This window comes from Carcharhinus amblyrhynchos, chromosome 32 (genome assembly GCF_965287045.1).
Source record: "Carcharhinus amblyrhynchos chromosome 32, sCarAmb.v2.hapA, whole genome shotgun sequence".
NCBI classification, from domain to species: Eukaryota; Metazoa; Chordata; class Chondrichthyes; order Carcharhiniformes; family Carcharhinidae; genus Carcharhinus; species Carcharhinus amblyrhynchos.
In genome coordinates, this window is record NC_137355.1 from 4858183 (window position 1) to 4878138 (window position 19956).

At 42.7% G+C, this 19956-nt stretch overlaps 1 protein-coding gene across 4 annotated transcripts in view; it reads left to right on the forward strand.

The window, feature by feature from the left end:
• vps13c (vacuolar protein sorting 13 homolog C) overlaps positions 1 to 19956 on the forward strand; it is a 298634-nt gene that overhangs the window by 142233 nt on the left and 136445 nt on the right. For all 4 annotated transcript variants that reach the window (XM_080216043.1, XM_080216044.1, XM_080216045.1 and 1 more), the window contains 6 exons: positions 2121 to 2288; positions 5180 to 5484; positions 7185 to 7332; positions 11751 to 11862; positions 14540 to 14682; positions 18201 to 18357. In XM_080216043.1, the coding sequence (XP_080072169.1) occupies positions 2121 to 2288; positions 5180 to 5484; positions 7185 to 7332; positions 11751 to 11862; positions 14540 to 14682; positions 18201 to 18357 (1033 nt within the window). The remainder of the gene's footprint in view (positions 1 to 2120; positions 2289 to 5179; positions 5485 to 7184; positions 7333 to 11750; positions 11863 to 14539; positions 14683 to 18200; positions 18358 to 19956) is intronic.

The window sequence follows — 19956 nt, forward strand, 5'->3', positions numbered from 1 at the left end:
CTGTATTGTAGGGACTCTAAATTGCTCTGAGTGTCAGGGGATTGCACAGTAAGAAGTCTCACAATAACAGGATGAACAGACTTTTTAAAAAGTTAAAGAGATTTCTTTCTGTGCTTACCCAGTCCAACGCTGGCATCTCATGTCAGGAGATTAGCAAGGTAAATACATGGGGTTATGGGGATAGGGCCTGGGTGGGATTGCGGTCGCTGCAGACTTGATGGGTCAACTGGCTTCCTTCTGTACTGTAGGGGTTCTATGATTCTACATTCTGGAAAGCCAAATGAAGGGTGATACTGGAGACATCTTTACTGTCTTCAATTTATTTGCAGAGTTAAACATTAGAAGCATCCACCCCCTAATCAGCCAGACTATCTCTCTGTCTCAGTGAATATTGTCCAAGGTCTGGAAAATACGTTAAAGGTGCTACCAATTGTTAAGTCTTGATCAATGTGGCTAGCTGTCGTGCATTCTGTGTACCTTTTTACACAGGATTGGAATTGAAATGAAAGTAAACTGGTAGCTATGCATGTTTTTGTGACATTAGCCCAGTGAGTTGCTGACTGTACATACTAATTGTATGAGCAATTGCAATATTACTCTTATTGAGCAGCTAATAATTTCTTCCTAAGTTTTGCCTAAAATAGAACAGCAACATATTATTTGCACATTGAGTAAAATCATATATTATTGAACTGATATCACAGAATACTACAACGCAGAAGATGCCGTTTGGCCCATCGGTCTGCACTGACGCATGAAAGGACCTGACCTGCCGACCTTAGCCCATAGCCTATAGAATCACTGATACTACTTTGTTGTAGATTGATTTATAATATATTTCCAATAAAGTTAATTTAATTTTCATAATTTAAAATGGTAAAATACTCTGAATTTCCATCAGAATGTTTATCTAAACAAAAAGAAAATTATTATTTTCATGTCCAGCTGATTAATGATGGGGAATAATGATGAATTATTTCTGTCTGCTTAGATGGGTTTTGCTGCTGTGATACTTTATATTGATGGGAATGGAGCACAATTGACAGCATTTTCATTGATATGACCCATAGTGTGGAGATCTAATTGCACTGTAGACCTAGTTTATCCTGTTCCATTTATAGCTAAACCTGCTTCACGTTTGTCCGTTTGGAGTTCGTAATGGCATCTGTTACATGTGTAGGTATTGCAAAATCTATGACTGTACCCCAGCAATAGACTCATACATCTATGGGGTGATTTGCTAGGGCTGAATTATAAAGCCTGAGATAGGTAGGAACAAACTGCTTCCAGGGATCCAGAGTGCGAGAACGTAGATACAAAACTGGATTTAGGAATAGTAGGACCATTTGTATTTTGCATCCTGAACAGCACTGTAGGTGTACCTAACCGCATGGACTCCAGTTGGTCAAGAAGCTGGCTCACTGCCACTTCTCAAGGGCATATATAGGTGCACAACAAATGCTGGTCTGGCCAATGGTGTGAAAAAATAAAATAAATTGCTGGAAAAAGAGACAGGCTGTTGAAACCTTTCATCTTGCAATCATCTGCAGGAATGCCCATTCTAAAGGGAACGACAATTTACACTGCATGGAAAGAGATATAAATTGTTGTTAATTGGTATTCTTGTAAATCTCTTCTGATGAGTGCAAGATGAAAAGCTTCAACAGCATGTCTCCGTTCAGCAATGTTCAGTTCTTTGCTACCAAACGACTATTAATAAAATAAATGGAAAGTTGTGGCGGGGGGGGGGGGGGGGGAGGGGGGGGTGCGCGCAAGGCTGTTGAATGAATTACCAGGGTCATACTTGAAGCAGCAGCCAGGTCAATATTTAAATTAGGTCAGGTGGCTAAGGAAAAGGGGATAACTGGACCAGTGAGTTGAGCCTTGGAACTTGGACTCATGCTCTTGTGACTGTTTGAAATAAGTAGCCTGTTTCCATGTTGTTAAATCTTATGTGATTATTGTGAGGTTAGTCAGGCCATTGGCTCTGTGACCCTTCCTGCAGTGCAACAGTGGTGATTGTTTTTGCCAACCCGGGCATTGGGTTGACAATTTGATGTTTCAACTGTTTCATATTTGATGAGACCATTTTGAATTAATTTTTGTACTTTCTTTTCTAGGCTGTCTCCATTGTTGGAAATGAAGTGTTCAGCTTTAATATAATCTTGTATCCAAATGCTATTGATGGTGAGAACTATGCTGATATGTCAAAGGTGGATGGCAAAGTCACGTTACGAGTTGGCTGTATTCAGATTATATACCTGCATAAATTTGTTATGTCATTACTGGTAAGTTCAATGTGTAATGCCAATTTAAATATATTAACCAATTCAAATTTAAAAACTGTTATATTAAATGTAACTTTAAATATTTTAAAATTTTTTTAAGCATAAAGTGCACTCAAGATGATAACCCCTTCTACCCTAATGCCCCCTTCCTCAACCAGATTTAGTTTAATTTTTGTCTTGGTAAAGTTTTTGGTGTGTAAAGTTTTTGGGTTCTGTAAGCAAGCGTGCAAAATCCAGCAACTACTTGCCAGATAAATCCATTTTGTTTAAATGGATTTTCTGAAGCAACGACTGTTGGTGGCAAGACTGGAAAGATAGTCTTGTTATTTGGAATAGTACATAGCGATTTTTATTTGCATTGAACTCAATCAGTAGAGGGGGATGAGCTTTACAGTTTCATCCAAACGATGACATACAGGCAATATAGTGCAACAGACAATACAACACTCCCTCAGTCAGTGTAACAGATAATACAACATTCCCTCAATGTCAGTGTAACAGACAATACAACACTCCCTCAGTGTCAATATAACAGACAATACAACACTTCCTCAGCGAGTGCCATTCATTCATTTGTGCTCTGGTTGGTTGTAGACCCTTGATTTATTGTCTGATGATGCTTTACCCTGAGCGGTTTTCATAGGCTGTTGTTTTGTCAGTGGTGGTTTGTGATTGCATCCCGCTGTCTAGGGCAGGACGAGAAAGCCGGTCTCAACTCTACCTCATCCAGAATAGGAATCGAACCTGTGCTGTCGGCAATATTCTGAACCAATTGCTAGTCACCTAAGCCAACCAGCCCCCTATACCAAGCCATATAGCATACCAAATAACCAGTACCATACAGCTACTTTTGCAGAGATTAAGACAAGCTTCAAGGGCTAAATGAACTATTCCTATTCTTAATTCTTATCGTCAATTATTATTTCATTTACATTTCAAATATCTTTTCTCTCCACAAGATGCACACAACACAGCAGCAAGCATCAGTACAGTCTGTTAATGCTATTCCGTGACTGGAGACAGGAATCATATAATCCCTACAGAGCAGAAGAGGCCATTTGGCCCATCGAGTCTGCACTGATTCCCCGATGGAGTGTTTTACTCAGGTCCTTTTCTCTGCCCTATCCCCATAATCCCATACATTTCCTATGGCTAATCCCGCTAACAGCTTTGCATCTACATTCTGTCAGTCTGAGTTTGTGGAAACAGTTTGTTCCTACTTATCTCAGGCTTTATAATTCAGCCCTAGCAACTCTAATGCGTCTGTGGACACTAAGGAGCAAATTAGCATGGCCGATCCACACAACTTGCACATTTTTGGAACATGGGAGGAAACCAGAGCACCCGGAGAAAACCCACGCAGACATGGAGAGAACGTACAGACTTCACACAGACAGTCACCCAAGGTCGGAATTGAGCCTGGGTCATGGAGCTGCGCTGCCCCAGAGCATTACAAACATCAGGCTAACAGAGAACAGAAAATAATTATTGACATCAGTGGAAAAATAGAAAAAAGGGATTCTGGATAAATAGATATCAAAGATGTCATATAAATAAATCCATTTTTATTCTTTGCATCTGTGAGAAGGTGTGCTGGATTGTTTAAGGTTTTGCAAGTGTGCCACAGGGAGCGTGTTATGACGTATTAGCTCAAATAAGTTTGAATTTAATCAAAAGTTGGTAATCAGTTTGTGTTAAATCACAGACTAGATTTACTGTTGTGGAAACTTTTTATTAATTGCAAAGCTACGTTGTGTCTGCACAAGTTAAAGGGTGCGCTGTTTGTCTGTGGACAGAAGCTTAGATCATATAATGCCTGATGTATAATTAAGGTGTTAAAGTGTTGGTGTGTGTTCCTTTTAAAGCCATAAACAATTAATGTGAATGTAGGTTAACAACAGTAAGTAGGCCAGGCTGGATCTTCACAGTTTTAACGTCACACTCTAATTGTTAGAGCAAAGGTGGATTAGTTTAATTGGTTAGATCACGGAATCGTGCAGACTGGAAAGTACACCATGTTTTCAGGTGAGAATCTGCACGCACACCAGTAAAGTGTGACACAAAATTTGACTGAGATCCTTTTGATGTTTGAGTAAGCAATCCACTCTTCCACTTGTGATTCACTAGTGCTAGCTTGTCACTTTCTGCCTGTTCATTTTCATTCTGATTCATCTACTGCAGTGGTCATGTGGTTAGCATTGGGAAGTTTACACTGGCAAATTACTACTTTTAAGTAGAGAATGACAATTTATATGGCACAGAGACAGGCCATTCGGCTTAAACAGTGCATGCTGATGTTTATTCTCGACTCGAACCTTCCCCCCCCCCCCCGCCACTCCTCCCCATCTTGCCTCAAGTAAATGTACCATTGTCACAATCTGTTCCCTGAATAGATGCTGGCGCTGAAATGCATTTGCGTTATTCATTTCAACCACTCCCTGTGGTAGTGAATTCCACATTCTCTCCACTCTCTGGGTAATTTGTTTTCAATTTTAAGTTTACTTATTTATTAGTGTCATGAGTAGCCTGACATTAACACTGCAATGAAGTTATTATGAAAATCCCCTAGTTGCCATACTCCGGCACCTGTTTGGGTACAATGAGGGAGAATTAGCATGGCCAAGGCACCTAACAAGCATGTCTTTAGGATTGTGGGAGGAAACCGGAGCACCTGGAGGGAAACGCACACAGACACGGGGAGTACATGCAGACTCTGCACAGACAGTGACCCATTCTGGGACTCTGGCACTGTGAGGCAGCAGTGCCACACCCAGCAGGAATTCACAAAACTCCAATGCGCTTCCTTCAATTTACTTGAGCATTTTTTCAAATATATTTAACTGGAAATGATCAAATCTGAATGCAAACTGTTGCTACTGTTTTTACTGCAGAACTTCTTTGACAAGTTCCAAGCAGCAAAGGAGGCGTTAAGTGCAGCCACAGCACAAGCAGCAGAGAAAGCAGCCTCCAGCGTGAAGGATTTTGCTCAGAAGAGTTTCCGGCTGGCAATGGACATTAATTTGAAAGCTCCAGTCATCGTCATCCCCGAGTCCTCCAGCTCGATGAACGCTGTGGTGGCAGATTTGGGTTTGATCACTGTTCAGAACAGATTCACTCTGATCCCAGGCGAGGGCTTCTCGGTGCCACCTGTGATGGACATCATGGACGTTCGCCTAACGCAGCTGAAACTTTCGAGGTAGCGGTAAAATTCTTCATCTTGAGGTCCAGTGAGTTTACTGTATCTGATTGCCTTTGCCTCAGGTTCTTCCCAGAGTTAATTGCTCTGGGGAGCTGTTTAACAAACGTTTGCAGTACCATCTGATGATTGAATAGGCTCAATATTCTGTGTTAAGCGTTTCACATGTATCTGTCTAGCTCTACATAAATTAACAGTAAATGAATCTTCGAAGAATTTAGAGAGGCAGAGAGATTCAGGGAAGAAAATTTCAAAGCTCGTGGCCTTGGTAGCTTTAGGAAAGGACACAGATGGTGGAGCTGTTAAAATCAGGGATGCTCAGGTGGCCAGAATTGGAGGATGGCCAGGTTCTCAGAGGGAGGACTGAATGGGGTCAGGAATCAGGAAGATTGAGACCATGAGGGGTGAGAATCTTAACGTCAATGTATTGCTACATTGGGTCAGTGAACACATAGGTGATGGGCAAACATGACTTAGTTCAACTTTAGATGAAGGTAGCAGACCCTTGGATGAACTTAAGTTTATTGTAAGTGGAAGATGGGAGGCCAGCAAAGTGTATGCAGAATAGTCTAGTTTAGTAACAAAAGCAGAAATTGTAGAATCCCTACAGTGCAGAAAGAGGCCATTTTGGCCCATTGAGCCAGCGCTGATTATAATTCCACTCAGGCTCTAACCCAGTAACCCCACTTATTTAACCTGCTAGTCCCTTGATATTAAAGGTCAGTTTAGCATGGCCAATCAAACTAGCCTGCACATCTTTGGAGTGTGGGAGGAAACCAGAGCACCCGATGGAAATCCACGCAGGCATGGGGAGAACGTGCATACTCCACACAGACAGTGACCTGAGGTCCCTGGCACTGAGAGACAAAAGTACAACTTTAGTCACAATGGTTAGCACGTGTTTGATTCCTGGCTTGGGTCACTGTCGATGAGCAGTGTGCACGTTGTCCCCGTGTCTGCATGGGTTTCCTCTGTATGCTCTGGTTTCCTCCCACAGTCCGAGAGCATTGGCCCATTCTAAATTCTCAATCAGTGTACCTGAACAGGCACCGGAGTGTGGGGACTAGGGGATTTTCACAGTAACTTCATTGCAGTGTTAATGTAAGCCTACTTGTGACACTAATAAATAATCTTTAAAAAAAACTGTGTCACCATGTTGTCCAGTAAAAGAGATGCTTTTGTATTTGTTGGCAAAAAGCAAGTAGTAAAAATTAGTAGTAAACACTTGGTCACAAAAAGCAGGCTCAGTGAGAGAGGCTGAATGGCTTTCATTTCTTTGAGGAGTTCAGCAACATATTGACTAAGTCAGGGGTGGAGATAGTGAAGTGGAGCTGTCTTGAATGTGTGCATTGCCAGGATGGTGTTTGACTCTAAATGCTTCCTTCCCCATGATTGACCCGCCTGTCATTCACTGCCTGGCTTCACACATGAAGAATGGGGATTGGACTGTTTGGAGGATAACATTGGATCTGCATTGGAGCAGAGACAAATGCCTTCTGGTGGAATGGATGAAATGATCAATCTCCATCCTGCCCCCACATCCCAAAAATAGGTGAAGAATTGTAAATGATAAATTTGAAATTATAGCTTACAGTCAGTTTAAAGCAATATCTTATTGGTCTGGAAGGAAATGGATTATTACTTCAACATAATTACACTTCAGTTGGTTATGTACTGATTCACCTGCATTTTTCCACTAGGACTATCCTGCAGACCAGTTCACCTCAGCTTGACATTCAAATGCTGCAGCCCATTGATTTACAACTCTCTGTGCAAAGAAATTTGGCAGCAGACTGGTATCTCAAAATACCGAGTGTTGAAATCAAAGGACATTTAAAGACTATGAATGTGGGTAACAACTTGTTTTATGGTTGCTTTATTTTGTTGTCATGTGCATCTTCTGACCTGGGAAGCTCTATGCCAAGCTGTACCTGTTATAGTCAGCATGCTGTCTTTAATATTTGCAGTGTAACCCTATAGAAATACGTGCAGCCTGATTTCCTTTGCTTTATCTATGAGCTCTCCTTGTAGGGTTTAGACGTGGGAAGTTTTTAATCACGTCCACGCTTTCCAATTGGGATCCATGTGGTAATAGGAATGCTGGTTGATACTTCCTTCATCTTAGTCCCTTGGAGAGGGTGACTTAAGTTAGTGAAAATCCGCAGTAGAGTTCTAACAGTTGGTCAAATAGCATATTTTTCTCCAATAAATTCAGCACTGCCCAATCCACATTCTGTGCATCATTCTCGTGTGCAGTATTCTAGCAAAATGGAAATTGTTAACCCTCATAGAATCATAGGATCCCTGCAGTATGGAGAGAGGCCATTTGGCCCATTTGAGTCTGCACCAACCATGATCCCACTCAGGAACTACCCCCACATCCTTATATATTTACTCACTAATCCCTTTAACCTACACGTCTCAGGATACTAAGGGGCAATTTTTAGCATGGCCAATCAACCTAACCGGCACATCTTTGAACTGTGGGAGGAAACCCGCGCAGACACGAGGAGAATGTGCAAACTCCACACTAACAGTGACCTGAGCCGGGAATCAAACCCAGGTCCCTGGAGCTGTGAAGCAGCAGTGCTAACCACTCTGCGACCGTGCTGCCCCATGGCATTGTAATTCATAATCCCACATACATTGGTAGAAGGTACAGGCCTGAAAGTGGAAAGCACCTCGTCTGCATAGACAATGAGTTAGGAGAAAATCGGCCCCGTTAATTTTTACACCATCAAAGCGCTGATCGTCAGGTCACCTGTCACACACGTATGACCAAATGTGTTATGATGTGGGTATGCTGGCGTTGGACTGGCGTAAACACAGTAAAAAGTACAAATGTGTTATTGCAGACTTAAGGTTACTAATGTTGTGGCATCATGCTAATTTGTTGTTTGATGATTACGTCAGTACAAATTGCTGCTTCAATTATTTTCATTGAGCTGCATTGGACCGAGAAGTCACTGCAATGACTGATGTTTGGCTGTTGATCAAATGTGTCCATCTGTCATTCAAAGATATGACTGTTTTAGCCTGTATATGTTCCTGGTTTTGATAAGCTTGTAATCTAGTGGTGGACGATATCTTTTAATGTACGTTTCTTTCCAGTAACACGTTTCAGGGCTTAGTTCATACTTAGGAAGTACAACATAAAAGATGAAAATACTGGCAAAATAACTGGCATAGACAGCCAAGAGGAGCAAAATCTTTTCTCTCTTTGTAATAAGTCAATGCCAGTTGAGTACAAACTGTCCATTTCCACCAGCTGAGTCAGGTGCCAGGGATCTATCAGTTCCAGGCTTCATATCTGCTCCTGTCATACTGGGCATGCTTGTTCATTTGGTTATTATTTGCTGCTCCCGCTTGGTCATTAGGAAAGTAGAGTGTTATGCTAGCATGGGATTTTTATGTAGGAAGCAAAGGTAGCACTATGATATCATTTGGGGATTGTGCATCAGAATGTTTGCACACACAGCAGTATTATTCTCCTGACACCCGGACATTGAGCATTGGGTGGAGTTCATTGAACCACACAGTATCAAGGGAGGCTGCTCAGTCCTTTGCGCTTGAGCTGGCTCTTTGAAAGTTCCGCATCTCAGTTTCTCCTCAGACCCTGTACATTTATCATTTGCAGTTTTGAGTTGTCTTTTGGAAGTTCCTCTACTGCTTCACATAGTGTGGTTGAATTCTTAACACCCCCCCCGCTGCAGGGTTGGGGGGAGTGCTTATTTTTCCTCTAGTTTTTTACCAGTGTTTTTAAATCTATGGCCACCTCTTTCGTTAGATGGGTGAAGGAACAACCAGTTCCGAAAGCTAGTGGTGTTTGCTACAAATAAACCTGTTGGACCTTAACCTGGTGGAGTGAGACTTCTTACTGTGTTTACCCCAGTCCACCGCCGGTATCTCCATATTCTGCCCATCCAGCAAGAGGAAGTAGTTTCTCTTCATGTTTTCTTTTAAAACATGTCATAAGATTGAACACCTCTGTTGGGTCCCTCCTTGGCCTTCTCTGTTCTCAAAACAAACATCATTTTATTGAAGACACTTATCCCTTACATTATCCTGTAAATCTTTTCTATACTCTCTGCACCAAAGCTTTAACATCTCAGAAGTGTAGAGAGTACTCCAGCTGAGGCCTCACCACTGATTTGTAAAGGTTTAGCATGACTAGAGAGGAAAATGTGGTGGAGAGTTTTGTTTGTTGCCAACAGGACCCAACTGATATTACTTTGATTGAAAAATCAGGCAGGTTCTGAAAGGGATGTCCAATCCCCCCTGCTAGTTTCACATCAGAAGCAATGTTTAGCTTTGGAATTCTGTACCTCAACAATTAGTGGAGGCTCGATCATTGAATATATTCAAGGCTGAGGAAGACTGATCCAAGAGGGAGTTGGGAGGTTTTTTCATTCAACTGTGGGACATGGGCATTGCTGGCTGGTCACCATTTATTGCCTGGCCCTCGTTGTCCAAGGGCAGTTGAGAGTCAACCACGTTGCTATGGCTTTAGAGTAAGGATGGCAGATTTCTTTCCCCAAAAGACATTAGTGAACCAGATGGGTTTTTCTGACAATCGACAATGGTTTCATTCTGTTAAAAAGAAATGTCCAACTCCTTTGCAGCAGACAAGAAAGTGGGATTAAGGTCACAGTCAGATCAGGTGCGATTTTATTGAATGAGTAGAGCAGGCTCAAGGGGCCAAAATGGCCTCCGACTGTTCCTGTTTCTTAGGTTTTAATTTCAGTAATGAAAATTTACCTCGGCTGCCAGAAGAGGCATAATTGTCGTTACTTGTAGTTAGGACTTCCACAGTGAACGGTAAGACCTCAGGGAGTATCGTGGAACAGAGGACATTGGAGTTCAGGTGTACGTGGAGTCACAGGTAGATATGGCAGTGAAGGTAGCTTTTGGCGTGCTGGCCTTCATCAGACAGGGCATTGAGTGTAGAAGTTGGGAAGTTATGTTGTAGTTGTACAAGATGTTGGTGAGGTGCACCTGGAGTATTGTGTTCAGTTTTGGTCACCTTGCTATAGGAAAGATGTTATTAAACTGGAGAGTGCAGAAGAAGCTTACAAGAATGTTGCCAGGGCTGAAAGGACTGAGTTATAGGGAGAGGTTGGACATGATGGGACTTTTTTCTTTGGAGTGTAGGAAACTGAGGGGTGACCTTTATTTTTTGATTTGATTTATTATTGTTACGTGGATTAACATACAGTGAAAAGTATTGTTTTTTGCGTACTATGCAGACAAAACATACAGTTCTTAGAGAAGGTAACAAGAGAGTGCAGAATGTAGTATTACAGTCATAGCGAGGGTGCAGGGAAAGATCAACTTAATGTGAGGTAGGTCCACTCAAAAGTCTGATGGCAGCAGGGAAGAAGCTATTCTTCAGCCAGTTGGTATGTGACCTCAGACTTTTGTATCTTTTTCCTGATGGAAGAAGGTGGTGGGGTCCTTTAATTATGCTGGCTGCTTTGCCAGGGCAGCGGGAAATGTAGACAGTCAATGGATGGGAGGCTGGTTTGTGTGATCTTTTGTAATTCCTTGTGGTCTTGGGTAGAGCAGGAGCCATACCATGCTGTGATACAACCAGAAAGAATGCTTTCTATGGTGCATTTGTAAAACTTGGTGAGAGTCGTAGCTGACATGTCAAATTTCATTATCTTCCAAGAAAGTTGGTGGGCCTTAAGTTTGGGGGACCAGGACAGGTTGTTACTGATCTGGACACCTAAAAACTTGAAATTCTCCACCCTTTCCATTTTGACCTCGTTGATGTATACGGGGCGTGTTCTCCTTTACGCTTCCTGAAGTTGATGACAATCTCCTTCATTTTATAGAGCTTTATAGAGGTGTATAAAATCATGAGAGGCATGGATAGGGTGAATGCACTCAGCCTTTTTCCTAGGGTTGGGGAATCGGGAACTGGAGGGCATAGGTTTAAGTTAAGAGGGGAAAGAATTAGTGGGAACCTGAGGAGCAACATCTCTTTACACAGAGCGTGGTATTTATGTAGAATGAGGTGCCAGAGGAAGTGGTTGAGGCAGGACATTTGAAAGACATTGGACAGATAAATGGATAGGAAGGATTTAGAGGAATGTGGGCCAAATGCAGGCAAATGGCGTTCGCGTAGATGGGCTTTTTGCTTGTATGGATATATTTGGGCCAAAAGGTTGTCTCCGTACCATAGGTTCTTTGATTTCAGAGCGGAATGTTTCCTTTCTGTTGAAGTTCTGTTTTACTTTTTTCCTCTTATTTTCCTCTTTCAGATTGTTCTCAGTGAAGAAGATCTGACTGTCCTGATTAAGATCTTTCAGCAAAACCTTGGTGAAGGCAGCCAGGAGCCAAGTGGAGCAAAAGCACTTAAGGATGACGAAAAAAGTAATGGCAAAAAATATCATTCCTACACCTTGTGTTGAAATCATAAAGCATTGCCCTTTTGAATAAGAAAGTGACCTGCAAAAAGTTGAATTGGCCACATCCACTTTTCATTTAATTTCAATTGTCTCCCGAAGAGCAGTTGTCCTTTTTTTTTGATTCTTTCCTGATGAGACAGTACTTTTTTCCTCGCTCTCTGCTACCACAATTATGTGCAAAAGCTGATAACATTTGGCCTAACTTTAAACATCCGATTAAGGAATGACGTTACTGAAGGAGATCCAACTTAATTGCCCAGTGATTACGCAGAACTGGTTTAGTTGCGTCTGCGTTGAAAACCCTGCAATTTAGTGAGCTGTTTAATTGAGCATTTTCTTTAACTATATACCCGTGCCTTTAATTTGAGGATGAGTCAGGCTGATTTCCACCCTTAATTTCACTGATGCTGTTCATCCTCTGCGACCTTTTCCTTTACAACACAATCAAAAGCTCTGTTGATGAGAGGCAGAGTAGCAAACACTTGACCAGAAACAAAGTCAGTATAAAATTATCAAGAGATATGAGCTGCAGTCTTAACATTCTTGTGGACCAAAAAATAGTTTTTATTGAGTCTATTATTTTTAAAGAGCTTATTTGTTTGAATTGTATGTCTCAACCTTATAGAATCATAAAATCCTACAGAACATAGAACATTACAACGCAGAACAGGCCCTTCGGCCCACGATGTTGTGCCGACCAGTTAAAAAGCAATGACCCTCTAACCTAAACCAAACCCTTTCCATCCATAAACCTATCCACGGATCTCTTAAACGCCCCCAAACTAGGCGCATTTACAACTGCAGCAGGCAGGGCATTCCAATCCCTCACCACCCTCTGGGTAAAGAACCTACCCCTGACATCCGTCCTATAACTACCACCCCTTAATTTAAAGCTATGCCCCCTCGTGCTAGCTTTCTCCATCCGAGGAAAAAGGCTATCACTGTCCACCCTATCTAAACCTCTAATCATCTTATATGTTTCAATAAGGTCCCCTCTTAGCCGCCTTCTTTCTAACGAAAACAACCCCAAATCCCTCAGTCTCTCCTCATAGGACCTCCCCTCCATACCAGGCAACATCCTGGTAAACCTCCTCTGCACCCTCTCCAAAGCCTCCACATCCTTCCTATAATGTGGGGACCAGAACTGCACACAATACTCCAAGTGCGGCCGCACCAGAGTCTTGTACAGTTGCAACATGACGCTGCGGCTCCTAAATTCAATCCCCCTACCAATAAACGCCAAGACACCGTACGCCTTCCTAACAACCCTATCTACTTGATTCCCAACTTTCAGGGATCTATGTACACATACACCTAGATCCCCCTGTTCATCCACACTATTCAGAGTCCTACCGTTAGCCCTATACTCTACACATCCGTTATTCCTGCCAAAGTGAATTACCTCACGCTTTTCTGCATTAAACTCCATCCGCCACCTCTCGGCCCAGCTCTGTAACTTGTCCAAGTCCCCCTGTAAACTAAGACACCCTTCCTCACTATCTACCACACCTCTGACTTTGGTGTCATCAGCAAATTTACTAATCCACCCAACTATACCCTCATCCAGATCATTTATAAAAATTACAAACAGCAGTGGCCCCAAAACAGATCCCTGAGGCACACCACTCGTAACTGAACTCCATGACGAATACTTACCATCAACCACCACCCCCTGTCTCCTATCCGCCAGCCAATTCCTGATCCAATTACCTAAATCACCCTCAATCCCATACATCTGCATTTTCTGCAGAAGCCTTCCATGGTGAAGAAGGAGGCCATTCGGTCCATCGAGTCTGCATGAACCACAATCCCACCCAAGCCCTATCACCATAACCCCCATGCATCTACCCTAGCTAGCTCCCTGAATTTAAGAGGCAATTTAAGATGGCAAGTCCACCTAACCCGCACATCCTTAAAGTGTGGGAAGAAATCGGAGCACCCGGAGGAAACCCATACGCACAGGGGGAGAACATGCAAACTCCACACACAGACCCTAATTGGGAATCAAACCCAGGTTCCTGGCACTGTGAGGCAGCAGTGCTAACCACTGTGCTGCCGCTTTTCCTTTAATATTGAAGTTTTAAAATGCCCATTTCCCCAACTTGGGTGGCACAGTGGTTAGCCCTGCTGCCTCTCAGCACCATGGACCCAGGTTTGATTCCCAGCTTGAGTGACCGTCTGTGTGGAGTTTGCACATTCTGCCGTGGGTTTCCTTTGGATGTTCTGGTTTCTTCCCGTAGTCCAAAGATGTGCAGGTTAGGTGGGTTGGCCATGCTAAATTGTCCCATAGTGTCAGCGGTACTAGTTAGGATAAATGCGTGAGGTTACGGGGATAGGGCCTGGGTGGGATTGTGGTTGCTGTAGACATGATGGGGCGAATGGCCGCCTTCTGCGCTGTTGGATTCTATGATCCTGTGAACTGAGGTTCAAAATTAGTTAAATGGTGCCCAGTAAAAACTAGTTAAAATCACTGTAGAAGATTTTTAAATAAATCAAATGCTTCAGGTATAAATACTGTTGATCAATCAGCCTTGCTTTCCAAATCAGGGTGATACTTGGTGTATTAATTTGGTAAGATGTCATTCTTCAGCATTGCTGTGAAAAGTCGGTTACTAACAGTCTGTGTATCGATGACTAAACAGAGAAACTCAAAGGTCCCAAGGAGGCTGCCAAGTCTGAAAAAACTATGGCAAGTGAGAGCTCAGCAGCAGATCACCTTCTCGAAATAATGAAGGGAGTGCCAAATGAAAGTGTCAATGTTCAGCTGAACTTTGAAATTAAAGAGGTGAGCTGCATTATTACGTTGCAACTTCCAATAACCTTTAATGGATCACACAATGGAAGCTTCATAGAAGCTTGTTTATTAATGTAGCCCAGCGCTGCAACTCCTACCTGAACACTAAGCTACGCAGTGTACAAAATGAAAAATGCAATTGTACTATCTGGAACAGTTGGAGTGGGGAAGCAGCGTATTAAAATTTAAAAATTCCAACTGGTGTTTGATGCCAGATGAGTGGGTAACTTTATACCCATTGTTTTTCTATTATTTTGAACCTGTATTGGTTTGGGGAAACGAACATTTTAAAGCTTTAATAGTGGCATATTAAAGGGAAAGTGATGGCACAGTGCTCAACGCTGCTGCTTCACGATGCCAGGAACTCGGATTCAATTCTGGCTTCAGGTCACTGTTTGCGTGGAGTTTGCATGTTCCCCCTGTGCCTGTGTGGGTTTCCTCCAGGTGCTCCAGTTTCCTCCCACAGTCCAAAGATGTGCAAGTTATGTTGATTGGCCATGCTAAATTGACCCTAGTGTCGGGAGGATTGGCAGGGTGAATATGTGAGATTATGGCAATAGGACCTCGGTGGGATTGGGGTTGGTGCAGACTCGATGGGCTGATGGCCTCCTGCATTGTAGCGGTTTTATTATATTCTATGATTAACTTCACAGCCTTTGCATGGTGAGAAGTCTTGTGTAGTCATGGGGTGGTTGACTGAAACTACAATCTGAATTCAGGAATACAGTACAACTTAGTTAAAGCTATTAGATAACAGAGTATTGGGGAGAAGGTGCAGGGGTGTGCGTGCAGGTGATGGAGGTGTTGGGGAGAGGAGCTATACATGTGCGAGGACCAAGCCTTGTGGTGAATTTAAACTGTGACAGAAGGAGTGGATGATAGATGGGATGAGCTACTGTGTGCTGGAAGAGTGGGAGCCTGTTGACTGCTTGTTGTTTACCTTGGCGCACTTTCAGTCAAGCTGTGGGATCAGAGTTGACATAGTTTAAGTTTATTGATTAGTGTCACAAGTCAGCTTACATTAACACTATAATGAAATGACTCTGAAAATCTCCTACATTGAGGTATATTGAGGGAAAATTCAGCATGGCCAATGTATCTGACCAGCACATCTTTCGGACTGTGGGAGGAAACCGGAGCACCTGGAGGAAACCCATGCAGATACAGGGGGAAGGTGCAGACTCCGCACAGACAGTGACCCGAGGCCAGGAATCGAACCTGGGCCCCTGGTGCTGTGAGGTAGCAGTGTTAACCCTGTGCCACCATCTGTTGGATGTAATATTAAACCGAAGCCCTGGCTGCCTTTGTGGGAGATATAAAAATTCCCATGGCATTATTTTGGAGAGGATCAGGTGAATTTTTTTGTTTTCTTCACCAACCCAATATCCGTCAATCAACTAAACAGATTTGCCTCCTTTCTGTTTGAGAGACCTTGCTCTGCTCAAATTGGCTGCTGTTTCCTTTCATGATTAAATGAGTGGGCAAAAATCTGGCAAATGGAGTATAATGTGAAGCTGCCCATTTTGGCAAGAAGAATAGAAAAGAAGTTTCTTATCTAAATGGTGAGAGATTACAGAACTCAGAGACAGAAGGATCTGGATGTCCTAGTGCATAAATCACAAAAGGAAATATTGGGGTGGCACAGTGGTTCGCGTTGCTGTCTCATAGCGCCAGGGACCCAGGTTCAATTTGGGCCTTGGTTGACTATTTCTGTGGAGTTTGTATGTCTTCTGTGTCTACGTGAGTTTCCTTCAAGTGCTCCAGTTTCCTCCCACAGTCCAAAGATGCACATGTTAGGTGGATTAGCTGTGTTAAGTTACCCATTTAGTGTCCCAAGATGTGTAGGTTATGGGAATTAACGGGGTAAGTACATGGCGTTATGCGGATAGGGCCTGGATAAGATGAGCTGTTAGATAGTCGCTGCAGGCTGAATGGCCGCCTTCTACACTGTAGAAATTCTATAATATGATTTTAGGTATCACATCTGGAGTAGTGTACAGTATTGTTCTCTTTATTTGAGGAAGAATGTAAATACATTAGAAGCAGTTCAGAGAAAGTTTGCGAGACTAATCCCAGGAATGGGTAGGTTGTCTTGTGAGGAAAAGTTGGAGAGTTTCGATTTGCACCCACTAGAGCTTAGAAGAGTAAAAGGCTACTTGATTGAAACCTTAAGTTCTTGCGTGGTATTGACTGACAGGTTGGATGTGGAGAAGAAGTTTCATCTTGTTGGAGAATTTAGAGCGAGGGTTCACTGTTTAAAAATAAGAGGTTGCTTATGCCTGCATAAGGGCAGTGAGTATCTGGAACTCTTCTTCAAAAGTCAGTGGAAGCAGAATATTTTATTTTAAAGGCAGAGCTAGATAGATTCTTGATTAACAAGGTGGTGAAAGGTTATCTATCAGGGATAGGCCAGAATGTGGAGTTGAGGTTACAATCAGATCAGCCATGATCTTATTGAATGGGGGAAGCAGGTTCAAGGGGCCAGTTGCTCCTGCTCCTAACTCCTATGTTCGTATGACAAACCTGAACACATTTCTAAATTAGTTTGTATCCATGAAATGCTTTGTGAGGTTATAAAATGCGTTTTAGAAATACTATTTTTGTTTTAGCTTAAGGTAAATGCAGTCACCAGTTTTGCACATAACACAATTCTGTAAAGAGCAGTGACATGATTCACCTGTTGGTTGAGTGGCTATTGACCATGGGTCAGGAGAATTGGTTCCTCTTCTTTGGAATAGTGCCGGGATTTACTTCCTACAACAAACAAAGACAGACTGATCCAATGTTGCAGTGTACCACTGCTGCACTGAAGTATTGGCCTTGATAATGTGATGGATCAGATTATGGTGATCAGATTATGGTGATTAAAAACTGCCCAAAATCTTTTTCTCACAAAAAAAAATTGGCATCTAGTATTATGTGGCTCATTTTAGGATCTGCCTGGTCTATGGCATTGCATAGACCAGTTGGCAACATCAGAGACTCACTACAGTCAATCTGTATTAGACAAATACGCTGAAGAATCTTTGTTTTAATTGTTGTGGATTTATACATGTCATTGTCATTGGTAGAACTGTAGTTTAGTGGTGTAACACTGCCATCATCTGGTTTACCCTGATCCTCATTGATCAGACCAGCATTTTCATTGACTGCTCACATCCATAGCTTCATCCTATAATATAAAGGGTAGGATAAAACCAGAGAAACAGTGAAGATAATCTTCCATTGTCTGATTTCAAGAAGAAATTAGATATAGCTCTTGGAGCTAAAGGGATATGGGAGGAAAGGGGACTGGGATATTGAATTCGATGATCAGCCATAATCAGAATGAATGGTGGAGCAGGCTCGAAGGGCCAAATGGCCTACTCCTGCCTCTAGTTTCTGAGTTTGTATTTTTCTGAAGCAAGTATTGATTGGATACTACTTTTTAATCACTTAAAATCTTATAAAGTCACAATGCTGTTAAACTTGCTGTTAATACTAGTAAATCCGTTCTGTTGTCATTTCAGGTTGTGATAGAGTTAACAAAACAAATCAACAAGCAGCAGAGCTCGTTTCTCATCTTTCACGTGGTGCAATTGGGAACAGAGACCAAAGTAAGGAAGTACGATTTGAGTGCGACAGCCTACTTGAAGAAAATTGCTTTGAACTGCTGTGAATTTACAGGTGGGCAATAAGATTTAAGATTCTTTTAAAAAAAAAAGATAAGTTTGTCCCTGGGATGAGGGGGTTCTTGGATAATGAGAAGCTCAATAAATTGGACTTGTATTTGGTGGAATTTGGAAGAATAAGACATGACCTCCTTGCAACCCACAGAATTGTGAAGGGTCTTGATGGTGAACACTCAGCGTTTGTTTCCCCTATCGGGGAATGTAAAACATGAAACACAGTCTCGGGGTAAGGGACCAATCATATAGGACTGACATGAGGAGAAATTACTTCATTCAAAGGGTTCTGCATCTTTGAAATTCTCTACCCCAGAGGGAAGTGGATACTCTGTTGTTGAATACATTTAAGGCTGGAATTAGCAGATTTTTAGTCTTGGGGAATTGAGGGAAATGGGGAGTGCGTGGTTTATGGGTGGCACGGTAACACAGTGGTCAGCACTGCTGCTTCACAGCTCTAGGGACCTAGGTTCGATTCCCAGCTTGGGTCATTGTCTGTGTGGAGTTTGCGCGTTCTCCCTGTGTGGCGCATCGGAACTATCAACCCGAGCTCAACTCATCGATTGACAATTCCGATGCACCACAGCGCAAAACCACACTGACCACCTCAGAGGACAAACATGGGACATGGCGGACAGAGTACTTTTCGTCGTCCAGTACTTTCCCGGAGTGGAGAAGCTACGACATCATCTCTGGAGTCTTCGACATGTCGTTGATGAAGACGAACATTTTGACGTATTTCTTGCCTTCAAATAACCACACAACCTCAAATAAACCATTGCTCGCAGCAAACGACCCAGCCTTCAGGAGAACAGTGACCATGACACCACACAACCCTGCTGTGGCAACATCTGCAAGACATGACGGGTCATCGACACAGGTGCCATCATTTCGTGTGAGAGCACCATCCACCAGGTACGTGGTACAAACACTTGCAAACACGCTGTGGAAAAGATGTCCGAGGCATGGTACACTAGGGAGGCCGTGCAGACGCTACGACAACGGATAAATGAACACTACTTGACAATCACCAGTTCTCTTCCTCTTGGGGAACACTTCAGCGGTCACGAGCATTTGGCCTCTGATCTTTGGGTAGGCGTTCTCCAAGGCGGCCTACACGACATATAACGCTGAGTCGCTGAGCAGAGACGCATGAAGACGGCCTCAACCGGGATCTTGGGTTCATGTCACACTATCTGTAACTCCCACAATTTGTCTGGGCTTGCAAAATCTCACTAACTGTCCTGGCTGGAGACAATACACATCTCTTTAACCTGTGCTTAACCCTCTCTCCACTCACTTGTCTGTACCTTTAACACTTGATTATCTGTAAAGACTCGTATTCCAACCATTATTTTGTAAATTGAGTTTGTGTCTTTATATGCCATGTTTGTGAACAGAACTCCCACTCACCTGATGAAGGGCAACACTCCTAAAGCTGGTGGCATGTTATAATGCCAGTGGAGTGCTTTGTTGTGCATTGCAGAATGCAGTGCTGCATGCGCTGTGAGCAGTGCATTGTAAAGACTGGGTCTTGGGTAGAATCTTTACAGCACTGAAATAGATCATGTCCAAAAATGTATAGGTTAGGTGAATTGGC